Source organism: Salvelinus alpinus, chromosome 10 (assembly GCF_045679555.1).
Source record: "Salvelinus alpinus chromosome 10, SLU_Salpinus.1, whole genome shotgun sequence".
Classification (NCBI taxonomy): Eukaryota; Metazoa; Chordata; class Actinopteri; order Salmoniformes; family Salmonidae; genus Salvelinus; species Salvelinus alpinus.
In genome coordinates this window covers 52,747,280-52,761,387 of record NC_092095.1, presented here as the reverse complement: position 1 = coordinate 52,761,387, position 14,108 = coordinate 52,747,280, and the positions used below count along the sequence as shown (strand labels likewise).

General features: G+C 44.3%; 1 protein-coding gene across 2 annotated transcripts; it reads right to left on the bottom strand.

Moving 5' to 3' along the window:
- Positions 1–63: 63 nt before the first annotated feature.
- LOC139532239 (metalloreductase STEAP3-like) lies at positions 64–8,185 on the bottom strand. Of its 2 annotated transcripts, none has more exons than XM_071329613.1 (5): positions 8,071–8,185; positions 6,977–7,476; positions 6,129–6,656; positions 5,748–5,912; positions 64–1,530 (listed from the first exon to the last, which is right to left on the bottom strand). In XM_071329613.1, the coding sequence occupies exons 1-5, from the start codon at positions 8,108–8,110 to the stop codon at positions 1,240–1,242; spliced, it is 1,524 nt and encodes a 507-aa protein (XP_071185714.1). In that variant the 5' UTR covers positions 8,111–8,185; the 3' UTR covers positions 64–1,239. The 2 variants fall into 2 exon arrangements, with proteins under 2 accessions (XP_071185714.1, XP_071185715.1); XM_071329614.1 differs by lacking the exon at positions 8,071–8,185 and adding an exon at positions 7,878–8,059.
- Between the last annotated feature and the right edge of the window lie 5,923 nt (positions 8,186–14,108).

Below are 14,108 nucleotides of genomic sequence, written 5' to 3'. Positions count from 1 at the left end.
GTCAGTAAGGATAGTGAGTGGCAATGAAATACATTCATGAACTTCTGCATAACAAAGAATAGGTAAGTTGCGGAAAATAGTGTGTTTATTCTGCCAATAAGCACTATCAGAATATACATGTCTTTGATTTCATTTTGTGGATAAACCTATGGAATTGATTGCATTTAACAGAAGAAATGTAACAGTCAGAATATAAAATATCTCTTACAATTTCACATGTACCATAGAGTCACCATGACAGCAGGTTAGTTTGATTGTTCAATAAAATTAGTACATTTTATACAATGTCATCATATTTAAATTATACCTATAACAGTGTAACTTCAACACAAAAACAAAACATGAGCCATCCTCGATTGGGTTTGGTGCAGCAACATATTTTCACAATCTTTGGTACACATTTGATCTTTGAAAGACTCCGACCATGTAAAGTATAAACATTATAGTGCATTCATTGACGCATCAAAACAACGCAACAATAGCCTAAGGCAAAAAATATAAAGGACTATTTTTTTAACACATCGCCGATGCAGTAAGAAGTGATTACACAGCAGAAGCAGGCATGACACCACCGAACAACCGATGACATTGCTGTGAGGTGCAACATTTTAGCTCAGACTGACCATAGCATCAGGGCAGGCAAATCAGACAGCTGAGCCAGATTCAGCCACGAGCAGGGCACAGAGCTGAGGCATCTAATAGCACTACAACTACAGTGTTGGATGCCCAGGCTTCCCTCACGTTGAAGTGAAAGCCTGAGACAGTACAATTTTTTTTTTTTTACCTGATAGCATTGGATGCCCAGTATCTGACTGGCTAAGAAACCAGTAGAAAGACAATGAATGTCTGGTTTCCAGTTTAGTTAAAGGGAGTAGTGGCAGCAAATTAAAAGCAGCACTACAATAGTCATCTCCAAAATGCATCACTGTACATGTGCCGGAGGCTTAGTGAGCAATAGAACCATAGTTAATTTCTCTTGATAAATATACCAAGTTAAATGGTAGTGCTATAGATGACATGTCTACCAAACAAGAAGCATGTTCACTAGTATAACAAAGGCCAATGAAATCCCTAAATTGGTTTTGATGCATAAGGCTACTGTTGGTGACATTACATCCCTTAATATTACACAGTCAGTACTTCTCTCCCATCTCCACTTGCCTGCGTGTGTGTGTGTGTGTGTGTCTTCCATGCTTCCTTCATTTAATCCTGCATGTAAGACTAAACCAAGCATCTCTCTCAAACATTACTGATGTCCTCCTGAGATGGCCCGTTACACTCGTCCTCAGGCAGTGTGAACCGGATGGCTCGGCTTTTCTCCCAACCCCTCCTGATACGACTCAGCCGGAGAGCCACACATGGCAGGGACAGAACCAGCCTCCCTAGCAGCACAGCCAGCGGCAGGGCCAGCACCAGCAAGAAGGTGGGAGGGAGGTAGAAGCGATACTGCTCCGGGTCCAAGCCCCGGTCCCAGCCGTAGGTCAGCGTGTGGAGGGTGGCCATCAACAGGGCCATGTAGCCCAGTCTGGACTGGAGGGGAGAAAGAGAGAGGACCATGATAATTAATAACTTTCTTGAGTTTAACTGAATCTGGGTGATAGCCGGCTTCAGATGTACTCACTACAAGTTAATTTGGTTTGAAATCCATATTTTTTATTCAATACAATGTCAGGTCGTGAGATCTGATGGTGATGGCCAATTTCAAATCAAATCAAACTTTGTCACATGCGCCGAATACAACAACTGTAGACCTTACCGTGAAATGCTTACTTACAAACCCTAAACCAAAAGTGCAGTTCAAGAAATAGAGTTAAGAAAATATTTACCAAATAAACTAAAGTAAAAAATAATAAAAAGTAACACAATAACGAGGCTATATACAGGGGTACAGATTATCGAGTCATCTGTACCCCCGCACACTTTGTACATGTCGGTAGGGGTGAAGTGACTATGCATAGATAATAAACAGTGAGTAGCAGCAGTGTACAAAACAAATGGAGGGGGGGGGGGGGGTCAATGTAATAGTCTGGTGGCCATTTGATTAATTGTTCAGCAGTCTTATGGCTTAGGGGTAGAAGCTGTTAAGGAGCCTTTTGGTCCTAGACCTGGCGCTCCGTTATCGCTTGCCGTGCGGTAGCAGAGAAAACAGTCTATAACTTGGGTGACTGGAGTCTGATGATTTTATGGGCTTTCCTCTGATACCGCCTATTATATATGTCTTGGATTGCAGGAAGCTTGGCCCCAGTGATGTACTAGGCCATACGCACTACCCTCTGTAGCACCTTACAGTCAAATCCCCAGCAGTTGCCATACCAGGCAGTAATGCAACCTGTCAGGATGCTCTCGATGGTGCAGCTGTAGAACCTTTTGAGTATCTGGGGACCCATGCCAAATCTTTTCAGTCTCCTGAGGGGGAGAAGGTTTTGTCGTGTCCTCTTCATGAATGTCTTCGTATGTTTGGTCCATGATAGATCGTTGGTGATGTGGACACCAAGGAACTTGAAACTCTCAACCCGCTCCATTACAGCCCCGTTGATGTTAATGGGGCCTGTTTGGCCCGCCTTTTTCTGTAGTCCACAATCAGCTCCCTTGTCTTGCTCAGATTGAGGGAGAGGTTGTTGTCCTGGCACCACACTGACAGTTCTTTGACCTCCCTATAGGCTGTCTCATCGTTGTCGGTGATCAGGCCTACCACCGTATTGTCAGCAAACTTAATGATGGTGTTGGAGTCGTGTTTGGCCACGCAGTCGTGGGTGAATAGGGAGTACAGGAGGGGACTAAGTACACACCCCTGAGGGGCCCCAGTGTTGACGATCAGCGTGGTAGAGATGTTGTTGCCTACCCTTACCACCTGGGGTCGGCCGGTCAGGATCCAGTTGCAGAGGGAGGTGTTTAATCCCAGGGTCCTTAGCTTAGTGATGAGCTCATGGCCACTATGCTGTTGAACGCTGAGCTGTAGTCAATGAACAGCATTCTCACATAGGTGTTCCTTTTGTCCAGGTGGAAAAGGGCAGTGTGGAGTGCGATTGAGATTCCGTCATCTGTGGATCTGTTGGGGCGGTATGTGAATTGGAGTGGGTCTAAGGAATCCGGGAGGATGCTGTTGATGTGAGCCATGACCAGCCTTTCAAAGCACTTCATGGCTACCGACGTGAGTGCTACGGGGCGGTAATCAATTAGGCAGGTTACTCGCGTCACTGGGCAGCTCGCTTCTGGGTTTCCCTTTGTAGTCCGTAATAGTTTTCAAGCCCTGCCACATCCGACGAGCGTCAGAGCCGGTGTAGTAGGATTCAATCTTAATCCTGTATTGATGCTTTGCTTGTTTGATGGTTCGTCTGAGGGCATAGCGAGTTTTCTTATAGGCGTCCGGATTAGTGTCACACTCCTTGAAAGCGGAAGCTCTAACCTTTAGCTCGATGCGGTATTTGCCTGTAATCCATGGCTTCTGGTTGGGATATGTACGTACGGTCACTGTGGGGATGATGTTGTCGATGCACTTATTGATGAAGCCGATGACTGAGGCGGTATACTCCTCAACGCCATTGGATGAATCCCAGAACATATTCCATTCTGTGCTAGCAAAACAGTCCTATAGCGTAGCATCCGCGTAATCTGCACACTTCCGTATTGAGCAAGTCACTGGTACTTCACGCTTTAGTTTTTGCTTGTAAGCAGGAATCAGGAGGATAGAATTATGGTCGGATTTGCCAAATGGAGGGCGGGGGAGAGCTTTGTATGCATCTCTGTGTGTGGAGTAAAGGTGGTCTAGAGTTATTTTCTTCTGGTTAAGTTTGCCTGCATTAAAGTCCCCGGCCACTAGGAGCGCCACTTCCGGGTGAATATTATATTAAACGTTAAAATACACGTACAAACTCTTGAAATTATTATAACCCCCCCCCCAATACATAGCCAATCAAACCCCTTTAATGAAAGACTAAATGCAAATGAAGTTGGCCTACCCAGATGTACAGAACACCTGGGAGATGATTGTTGACCTTTGAACCTTCTACATAACCTTTTAATAACTCAACATCTTAGTGAGGTGAAAGGAAGTGGTGATTTGAGTGGTATATTATATGTGCAGTATATTAGCTCATCATGGAAGCACGAGTGTAGTAAAGAGGCCCAAGGGAACAGTATGACCTACAAGCTCAACATTTGTCCTTAATGAGCCCCTGTAGTCAGCATGTGTGTGTGTGTCTGTGTCCGTGTGTGTGTGTGTTCCCTCTAATTATTAGCACAGTACAGGGCACTACAGAGAGCAGCTGAATTATAATTACCCTTGACAGGTGGGAAGGTTCAGTCGTGACTCACCCATTTCATCCTCATCCCTAAATATACACAGAACAAAAACCCAATATAACCCAATATAAACGCAACATGTAAAGTGTTGGTCCTGAGCCGAAATAAAAATTCCCAGAAAATATCCATACACCAAAAAAGTGTATTTCTCTCAAATGTTGTGCACAAATTTGTTTACATTCCTGTTAGTGAGCATTTCTCCTTTGCCAAAATAATCCATCCACCTGACAGGTGTGGCATATCAAGAAGCTGATTAAACAGCATGATCATTGCACAGGTTCACCTTGTGCTGGGGACAATAAAAGGCCACTTTAAAATGAGCAGTTTTGTCACACAACACAATGCCACAGATGTCTCAAGTTGAGGGAGCGTGCAATTGGCATGCTGACTGCAGGAATGTCCACCAGAGCTGTTGCCAGATAATTGAATCTTAATTTCTATACCATAAGCTGCCTCCAATGTCGTTTTAAAGAATTTGGCAATACGTCCAACCGGCCTCACAACCGCAGACCACGTGTAACCACGCCAGCACAGAACCTCCACATCTGGCTTCTTCACCTGCGGGATCGTCTGAGGGGGGTGCATCTGCCTGTAATAAAGCCCTTTTGTGGAGAAAAACTCATTCTGATTGGCTGGGCCTGGCTCCCCAGTGGGTGGGCCTGGCTGCTAAGTGGGTGGGCCTACGCCCTCTAAGGCCCACCCATGGTTGCACTGCTGCCCAGTCATGTGAAATCCATAGATTAGGGCCTAATTTATTTATTTCAATTGACTGATTTCCTTATGAGAACTAACTCAGTAAAATCTTTGAAATTGTTGCATGTTGCGTTTATATTTTTGTACAGTATACATGTGTATTACTTAAAATACTTAATGTATCTAATTTTACCAATAATTATACAAGGCTCTGTTAAGAGTCAGTGCGAGTTAATAGTTCCTAATACCAGCCTAACTCACTTAAAGCGATGGTCGTCTGTCGTCCGCGCTACGAATCAGCCGGACTGAACTCACTACACTGTCTGGCTGGCTGCAAGCTTAAGGGACTGCAGGACTGTAATCTTGATGGAGAATAATGCTCAAATGTTTTACTGCGGCTTCGGGCTGTAGGCAGACAGGCCATTCTGACAGGCCAAGCAGAACCCAGGCCTTTTATCACACGGACTAGCAGCATGTGACTAATCTGGCACCGACTGGATCAGCTTAGCATACATATGAAGGGAAAGTTCTAAACGCTCCAAAGGAGTACAAATCCCTGGAAAATGGAACCATAATAGTAAAGTTCTCCCTTTATGAATTCCGCGGCATGCGAGGAGAAGAGTTGACACACACAGCTCAGAGGTTGTCTTTCTACAGTAGGCTACAATGTTAATTTGTTTTGCCAGTCTTTGACTGCTTCATTGAACTACTGCTCATGTACACAGAAAAGGTGTCCGTGCAAATGTGCTGACCTGTACAAAGCTGAACTCCCTCCAGTTGAGCGAGTTGCCCACGGTGGGCAGTGAGGAGATAGCCAGCAGAGAGAGCAGGCCCAGGGCCAGGATGCCTATAGACAGATACAGCTCCATCCTCCACACCTCCTCCTCTACCCACGAGTCTTTCTGGCCTACTTTCACCTGCACAGTAAATACACATTGTTGCTTACTGTGATGTCAGGTGGTTACACTATGAATAAGCCATTACAAATGTTTTACCATATTGAAAACGTTCTAAATGCTGATGAGTTGTAATGTTTTTAATGCTTTAGAACTATACATTTATAATTCAATACTAATTCATTAATAGTATGTAGGCTAAACTATTTATAAATAGTTTACTGATGCTTATCTCACCTGTTTGAAGGCAGCGTTGAGCAGATTGTAGCGAGCAGACCTGCGCATGGGCAAACACAGGCTGTAGACGGCGTGCAGCGCTGCGCAGAGGAAGGCACAGAGGCCCAACTGCTTCCGCTGCTGCAGCCAGCGATCCAACCAGTTGGGGAAACGCCTGTACTTGGTGCCCCACGACAGCTGCAGGAAGGCAGCCACAAGGCCGGGCAGGTAGACCAGAGCCAGGGTCACCAAGGCCACCGAGGGGAGTGTCACATTTACCAACTCCACCGGAATTTTGTAGAATGTGCTCTTCTCTGCCGTGGCGTACGGGTGGACGACGTCACGAAGGAAGTTGTAGGCGTAGAAGAAGAAGAAGAGGCCGAGGGTGGAGAGACATGGGACGCGCCACGAGGGAAAGAGGTACAGGGGGGTGTTCTCTATCTCCTGGGCAGAGGAGAGGCGGCCCATGTCAACAGGGATGAAGCCAAGACTGCGGCAGATCTGGAGTACAGCGCTCTTGGCCCTACTACTGTCACTGCAAATCAGCACCTGGATAGTAAAGAGGCGAGTGTCACAGAAAAGTGTCAGGGAAGGGAATCTTCACCAAGGAGAACCCAACTGAAGAGACACGATACTTTACCAATAGCCTACATCACATAGTTTAGCTACAATAACACCATATGACCAACACTTGTGATAATATGGTTGCAACATGAGAATGTGTGAAACATGTAACATTACATAAACTGTGTACATTGTCCGGTTTAGAGCAAAAAATTATAAAACAGTACATCCAAATGTAATTCAGAGTAGTAATGTATGTCTGTCTTCTCTGGCACTGTTGTGTGTGCAGAGGACTTAGGCTTTACCTGTCTGCTGCCGTCCCTTGGCCCCGTCTGCAGGCTCCAGGCCGAGATCACATTGAAGGCCTTCACCACATTGCTCTCTGGGAAGATATTGGCCAGCTGCTCCGCATAGGACTGCTTATCCCTGTTGATCTTAGTACCATTACTAACATCCACCAGAGTCTTCCCCACTAGCGGCTCCCTCAGCCCAGCCAGGGTGGAGTAGTGCTCGGGGAAGAGGGCCACGAACACCAGGTCGGCCTGGGTGGCAGCCTGGTGCTGGGTGGTCACCTCAGCCTCCTCGGGAAAGAGGGAGGCACAGCGCTTGGGGTTGCGGCTGCCCACCACCACCCGGTACCCAGAGGCTACCAGCCTGGTGGCTAAGGAGCGGGAGAAGTCACCTGTGCCCAGGATGCCAACCAAGGGGGTACCTGGATCGGAAATGGTGGTTTTGAGGTGTCTGGGGCTGGCACCACCAAGTATAAGAGGCTTCTTCATCTCCTCCTGGGGCATCCTGTCCTGAGCTGAAAAAAAACGAAAGGTCGCTAACATTGTAAAATGTCTATCAACAGACAATTGTGTCTGTGCAGTACTCAATGTAAAGATGATTTTGTTATTGACAAACTAACACTGATGTACTACTTGGTTCAACTGGCAAACTAGCTAGCTAATGCAACCTGCTTTATAACTGCTATATTAACTGGCTAGCGAACTTACTACTACGCTAGCGAAGTTACTAGCTAGACATCCTTTATTTGTGCACACCTCAATACTTAGACATTGAGGTATTTCAGCCATGGCTGCGCATATTTATATTATAGCTAGCTAACGTTACTCCTGCTCAAAGGAGAGCGAACGCTAAGTTACTTAGCTAACAGTTAGCTAGCTGTTAGCTAACAGTTAGCTAGCTGAGCAGGCTACCTACCTGTTCTTGCTTGGTTGAACGCAATGCTACGTTAGCTAGCTAACTTTTTGCCCAAAAATACAGAACACGGAACTACCAACTCTTTTCGACAAACTTGGTCAACTTCTAAAAATGTCCAATGTATACTTTAACTAACTAGCTACAGCAAAACAGTAGCCACAAATTATTGTTGAATTCATGTTGTTTGGCTCACCTCGTTTCTTGACGTCTGTGTATTTTTGTCTTGCGCTCATAACTTTATGACTCAGAAATCCGTCCCCGCCCCAACCGCCCCCTCTGTGTGAAGAAGATAAGTTCTTCCCCAAACTGACATGAGAGTTGGCCTACGGTAGGCTAGGACTGGCCATTCAGGTAACAGTAGCAACAGTATACGTTATTCCTATCAAGAAGACAGTAGTCAACCCATAATTAACATGGTTCGAAAAGCTCTGACTTATGTAAATTGATTGCAGTGTCTGTGGGTATTTAGGATTTTTCTTTCAATATGTTCTCTGTGGTGCATTCATTTTACATTGGATGTTTGGCTTGCTGTATCACAAGTTTATTTTCCATGAGGATCTTAAATGCTGTTGTTAAAAGTCAGCCCTGGGATTTACTGTAAATTAAAAATATAGGCCCACTAAAAGTAAAAGGGAGATTTGACTGCAGGTCAGAGGCTGTCAACACTTGTTCATCAGTCTGCCTTTGCCAGCTGTAGAAGGTTAAATGTATCCTTCAGGCTTACATGGTTTCACCTGTCTCTCTCTACTCACATAACCTACATTTGTAAATGTTCTATCCATTTGTAAATTATGGTTATTGATGATAATTGATTAACATATTTGACCTATGACTATGACCTATGATCTAATTTTGGAAAGTCATGTGACAGTGATTGCGCAGTATGTTTTGACATGAGTAGGCTACATCTAAATGTTATGTGACTCCATTGCCATGCCTTTCCTATGTCAGACCGCCGTATATTGCTGCAGCATTTAAGGCCACTTTAAACTCTGACTTTACACTCCAAGATCCGTTATGGCATCAGTGTTTGTGGTTAACTTTCATCTCAGCCGATAGCTCTATCTGGGCTCATGTTGGATGCCAGGCATGTCCGAACCATTTCCCCGCCTGCCTTCCTCCCAAGCCCTGGCTGCTCCGCCACATTACTGTAACCTTCCTGGCTCCATCGGTCAAGATGAGCTCGTAAAGCTGGGATTTCTGTGGAAAGCCTCAGCCTTGATCACAAAATCACACAAATATATGACCATCGGCAGCCTTTAACTCGTCCGTGACTGATTTGGAGTGTAATATCACACTAATCCATCTTGTAATCTATAAATCACAGAGCATTTCATGTGATTTATTGGAAATAAATGACTGTCTTTGATACAGGACCAATGTTCTTTCATGAAGATTGTATACATATTTCACATACATTAACCTATGTTTCAGTCTATTTTAACATGTAAGATTTCCCTTCATGCCAACAACTGTAAGACTCCATTTGCCTACCAGCAGCAGAGAACCATTGCCTCATTCAGTTTACTTACAGTGAGGGGCTAAGTAATTTCTCTTCTACAACATGTTTTAAGTGTATAATGTAAAGACTTGATTTGTAACAGAACAAGGTACTACCGGTCACTCTGTGACCTTTAGGGTCAAAGGTCAACAGAGATCCGCCCAAGTCTAAAAACCTTTGTCCACGTCATCCACTGGCACCACGTCATCCACTGCCCAAATCTGTCTCCCAAACTGAGGACGTGTTGTCTTTATGAGCTGGGCAGTGGGCGCTAATGCAGCCCAGGGGACCATGACTCTGTGAGTCAGTCTCACTGCATCAGATAACGCAGACTGGGCTGGAGAACTGGGTCAGGCTAGAGTTGGAGCCTGGGAGCAGACATGTATAGCCAGCACTACCAACTCATGGTCAACGTATTGACAATGGAACACTTTGGTGCTTCAAAATTGGACACATACACAGACAGCGGCGCAGATCAACGTAAAATTCAGTGTTTACCTGGGATTTTGCTGATGATATTTCAATCACATGATTTCAAAAAATCTATTGCATTGTACCCTATGTCAATCTGCATGTTCCTAACTAAGGTTGGATATACTGTACTGGGCTATGTGACATTTGATTGAGTCCTCTACCTCCATTGGCCTCTGAAAACATAGCATCCTCCTAACAAGATGGGTGATTAGGGAAATTGTACCCTATGAATCTACGACAGGGCAGCGGTCGGTTCATTGCAATGACCTCCATAGCATGGATAGTGGTGCGCCCTGCCTCCCTCTTTCCATGGGTGTATTGTTCAAATCCCTGGTAAAGGTCACATCAGCAGCCATGTGAGTAATGAGGCAGTAAGCATTTATCCTTTGTTGATGGAAACAAATGTGTTTATACTGAACTGGGCGGAGCACAGAGAGAGTTCGGTTTCACTTGTGCTATATGAAACAGGTCCAACTTAATATAAAATTGATCCTCACATTCGTTTTTCTTCAAGATCTACACAATCAGATAAAAGCTCATAGATTTAACTTGTATACTTTTGTGAGTGGTGTATTTCTTTGATTGGTTGAAATGTAATGGATGCTATATATAGAAAACAGAGGGGAGTTTTGAGATCCATTATACACATTGTGGATCGTATAAGAACCAGTGTACCGGAGTTTCCTTTTCCTTTTCGAACACAACAGCCTGCCTTTTCTTTGGCCACTCAGAAACTTAGTTATGCAGTTATACAGATGTGTGTAAACCATGTCCTGTTGTCCTTCTCTTTGAGGAACTGTTTCATCTTGACTTGAAATGACTAATACAAACCTACATACTTCGATGACCACTAATCTCTTTACGTGTATGTTTTCAGTGACCTGTTACTATATAATTTTGGATTATCGAGATTATAGAGATATTCAGACAGCTAAAGTGATAACATGAGATTGAATCTGTCTTGGAGATACCCAGGCCTGTTGATGATGAAATTATAGATCAAATCCACCCACATCCCACATCAGAAAAACTGTTTTCTGCCCCTCCCAAAAGATAGAATTTGTAGATAATTGGCCCTCTTTCTGGGACTCACCCACAAACAGGACCAAGCCTGGCCTGTTGAGGAGTGTCGGACTCCATCCAAGCTGGAGGGGTGCTCTCATCTTATCTACGAACATAGACAGGGCTCTAACTCCACTAGCTCCACAATGAAATAGGGTGCAGGCCAGGCAGCAGGCTATTAGCCAGCCTGCCAGCTTAGTGGAGTCTGCCTTTAGCACAGTCAGTGTAGTCAGCTCAGCTATCCCCATTGAGACCGTGTCTGTGCCTCGACTTAAGTTGGGCAAAACTAAACATGGCGGTGTTCGCCTTAGGAATCTCACTGGAATAAAGACCTCCTCCATTTCTGCCATTATTGAAAGAGATTGTGATACCTCACATCTCAAAATAGGGCTACTTAATGTTAGGTCCCTCACTTCCAAGGCAGTTACGGTCAATGAACTTATCACTGATCATAATCTTGATGTGATTGGCCTGACTGAAACATGGCTTAAGCCTGACGAATTTACTGTGTTAAATGAGGCCTCACCTCCTGGTTACACAAGTGACCATATCCCCCGCACATCCCGCAAAGACGGAGGTGTTGCTAACATTTATGAGAGCAAATTTCAATTTACCCCCCCAAAAAACGAGGTTTTCGTCTTTTGAGCTTCTCGTCATGAAATCTATGCAGCCTACTCAATCACTTTTTTATAGCTACTGTTTACAGGCCTCCTGGGCCATATACAGCGTTCCTCACGGAGTTCCCTGAATTCCTATTGGAACTTGTAGACATGGCAGATAATATTCAAATTTTTGGTGACTTTAATATTCACATGGAAAAGTCCACAGACCCACTCCAAAAGGCTTTCGGAGCCATCATCGACTCAGTGGATTTTGTCCAACATGTCTCCGGACCTACTCACTGCCACCGTCATACTCTGGACCTAGTTTTGTCCCGTGGAATAAATGTTGTGGATCTAAATGTTTTTCCTCATAATCCTGGACTATCGGACCACCATTTTATTACGTTTGCAATCGCAACAAATAATCTGCTCAGACCCAAACCAAGGATCATCAAAAGTCGTGCTATAAATTCTCGGACAACCCAAAAATTCCTAGATGCCCTTCCAGACTCCCTCCGCCTACCCAAGGACGTCAAAGTACAAAAAGTTAACCACCTAACTGAGGAACTCAATTTAACCTTGCGCAATACCCTAGATGCAGTCGCACCCCTATAAACAAAAAACATTTGTCAGAAGAAACTAGCTCCCTGGTATACAGAAAATACCCGAGCTCTGAAGCAAGCTTCCAGAAAATTGGAACGGAAATGGCGCAACACCAAACTGGAAGTCTTCCGGCTAGCTTGGAAAGACAGTACCGTGCAGTATCGAAGAGCCCTCACTGCTGCTCGATCATCCTATTTTTCCAACTTAATTGAGGAAAATAAGAACAATCGTAAATTTATTTTTGATCCTGTCGCAAAGCTAACTTAAAAGCAGCATTCCCCAAGAGAGGATGGCTTTCACTTCAGCAGTGATAAATTCATGAACTTCTTTGAGGAAAAGATCATGATCATTAGAAAGCAAATTACGGACTCCTTAAATCTGCGTATTCCTCCAAAGCTCAGTTGTCCTGAGTCTGCACAACTCTGCCAGGACCTAAGATCAAGGGAGACACTCAAGTGTTTTAGTACTATATCTCTTGACACAATGATGAAAATAATCATGGCCTCTAAACCTTCAAGCTGCATACTGGACCCTATTCCAACTAAACTACTGAAAGAGCTGCTTCCTGTGCTTGGCCCTCCTATGTTGAACATAATACGGCTCTCTATCCACCGGATGTGTACCAAACTCACTAAAAGTGGCAGTAATAAAGCCTCTCTTGAAAAAGCCAAACCTTGACCCAGAAAATATAAAGAACTATCAGCCTATATCGAATCTCCCATTCCTCTCAAACAATTTGAAAAAGCTGTTGCGCAGCAACTCACTGTCTTCCTGAAAACAAACAATGTGTACGAAACGCTTCATTCTGGTTTTAGACCCCATCATAGCACTGAGACTGCACTTGTGAAGGTGGTAAATGACCTTTTAATGGCGTCAGACCCAGGCTCTGCATCTGTTCTCGTGCTCCTAGACCTTAGTGCTGCTTTGATACCATCAATCACCAGATTATTTTGGAGAGATTGGTAACCCAAATTGGTCTACACGGACAAGTTCTGGCCTGGTTTAGATCTTATCTGTCGGAAAGATATCAGTTTGTCTCTGTGGAGCGTTTGTCCTCTGACAAATCAACTGTAAATTTTGGTGTTCCTCAAGGTTCCGTTTTAGGACCACTATTGTTTTCAATATATATTTTACCTCTTGGTGATGTCATTCGGAAACATAATGTTAACTTTCACTGCTATGCGGATGACACACAGCTGTACATTTCGATGAAACATGGTGAAGCCCCAAACTTGCCCTCGCTGGAAGCCTGTGTTTCAGACATAAGGAAGTGGATGGCTGCAAATGTTCTACTTTTAGACTCGGACAAAACAGAGAAGCTTGTTCTAGGTCCCAAGAAACAAAGAGATCTTCTGTTGAATCTGACAATTAATCTTGATGGTTGTACAGTCGTCTCAAATAAAACTGTGAAGGACCTCGGTGTTACTCTGGACCCTGATCTCTCTTTTGACGAACATATCAAGACTGTTTCAAGGACAGCTTTTTCCATCTACGTAACATTGCAAAAATCTGAAACTTTCTGTCCAAAAATTATGCAGAAAAATGAATCCATGCTTTTGTCACTTCTAGGTTAGACTACTGCAATGCTCTAGTTTCCGGCTACCTGGATAAAGCACTAAATAAACTTAAGTTAGTGCTAAACACGGCTGCTAGAATCTTGACTAGAACCCCAAAAAATTATCATATTACTCCAGTGCTAGCCTCTCTACACTGGCTCCCTGTTAAGGCAAGGGCTGATTTCAAAGTTTTACTGCTAACCTACCAAGTATTACATGGGCTTGCTCCTACCTATCTTTCTGATTTGGTCCTGCCGTACATACCTACAAGTACGCTACGGTCACAAGACGCAGGCCTCCTTACTGTCCCTAGATTGTCTAAACAAACAGCTGGAGGTAGGGCTTTCTCCTATAGAGCTCCATTTTATGGAATGGTCTGCCTACCCATATGAGAGACGCAGAATTGGTCTCAACCTTTAAGTCTTTATTGAAG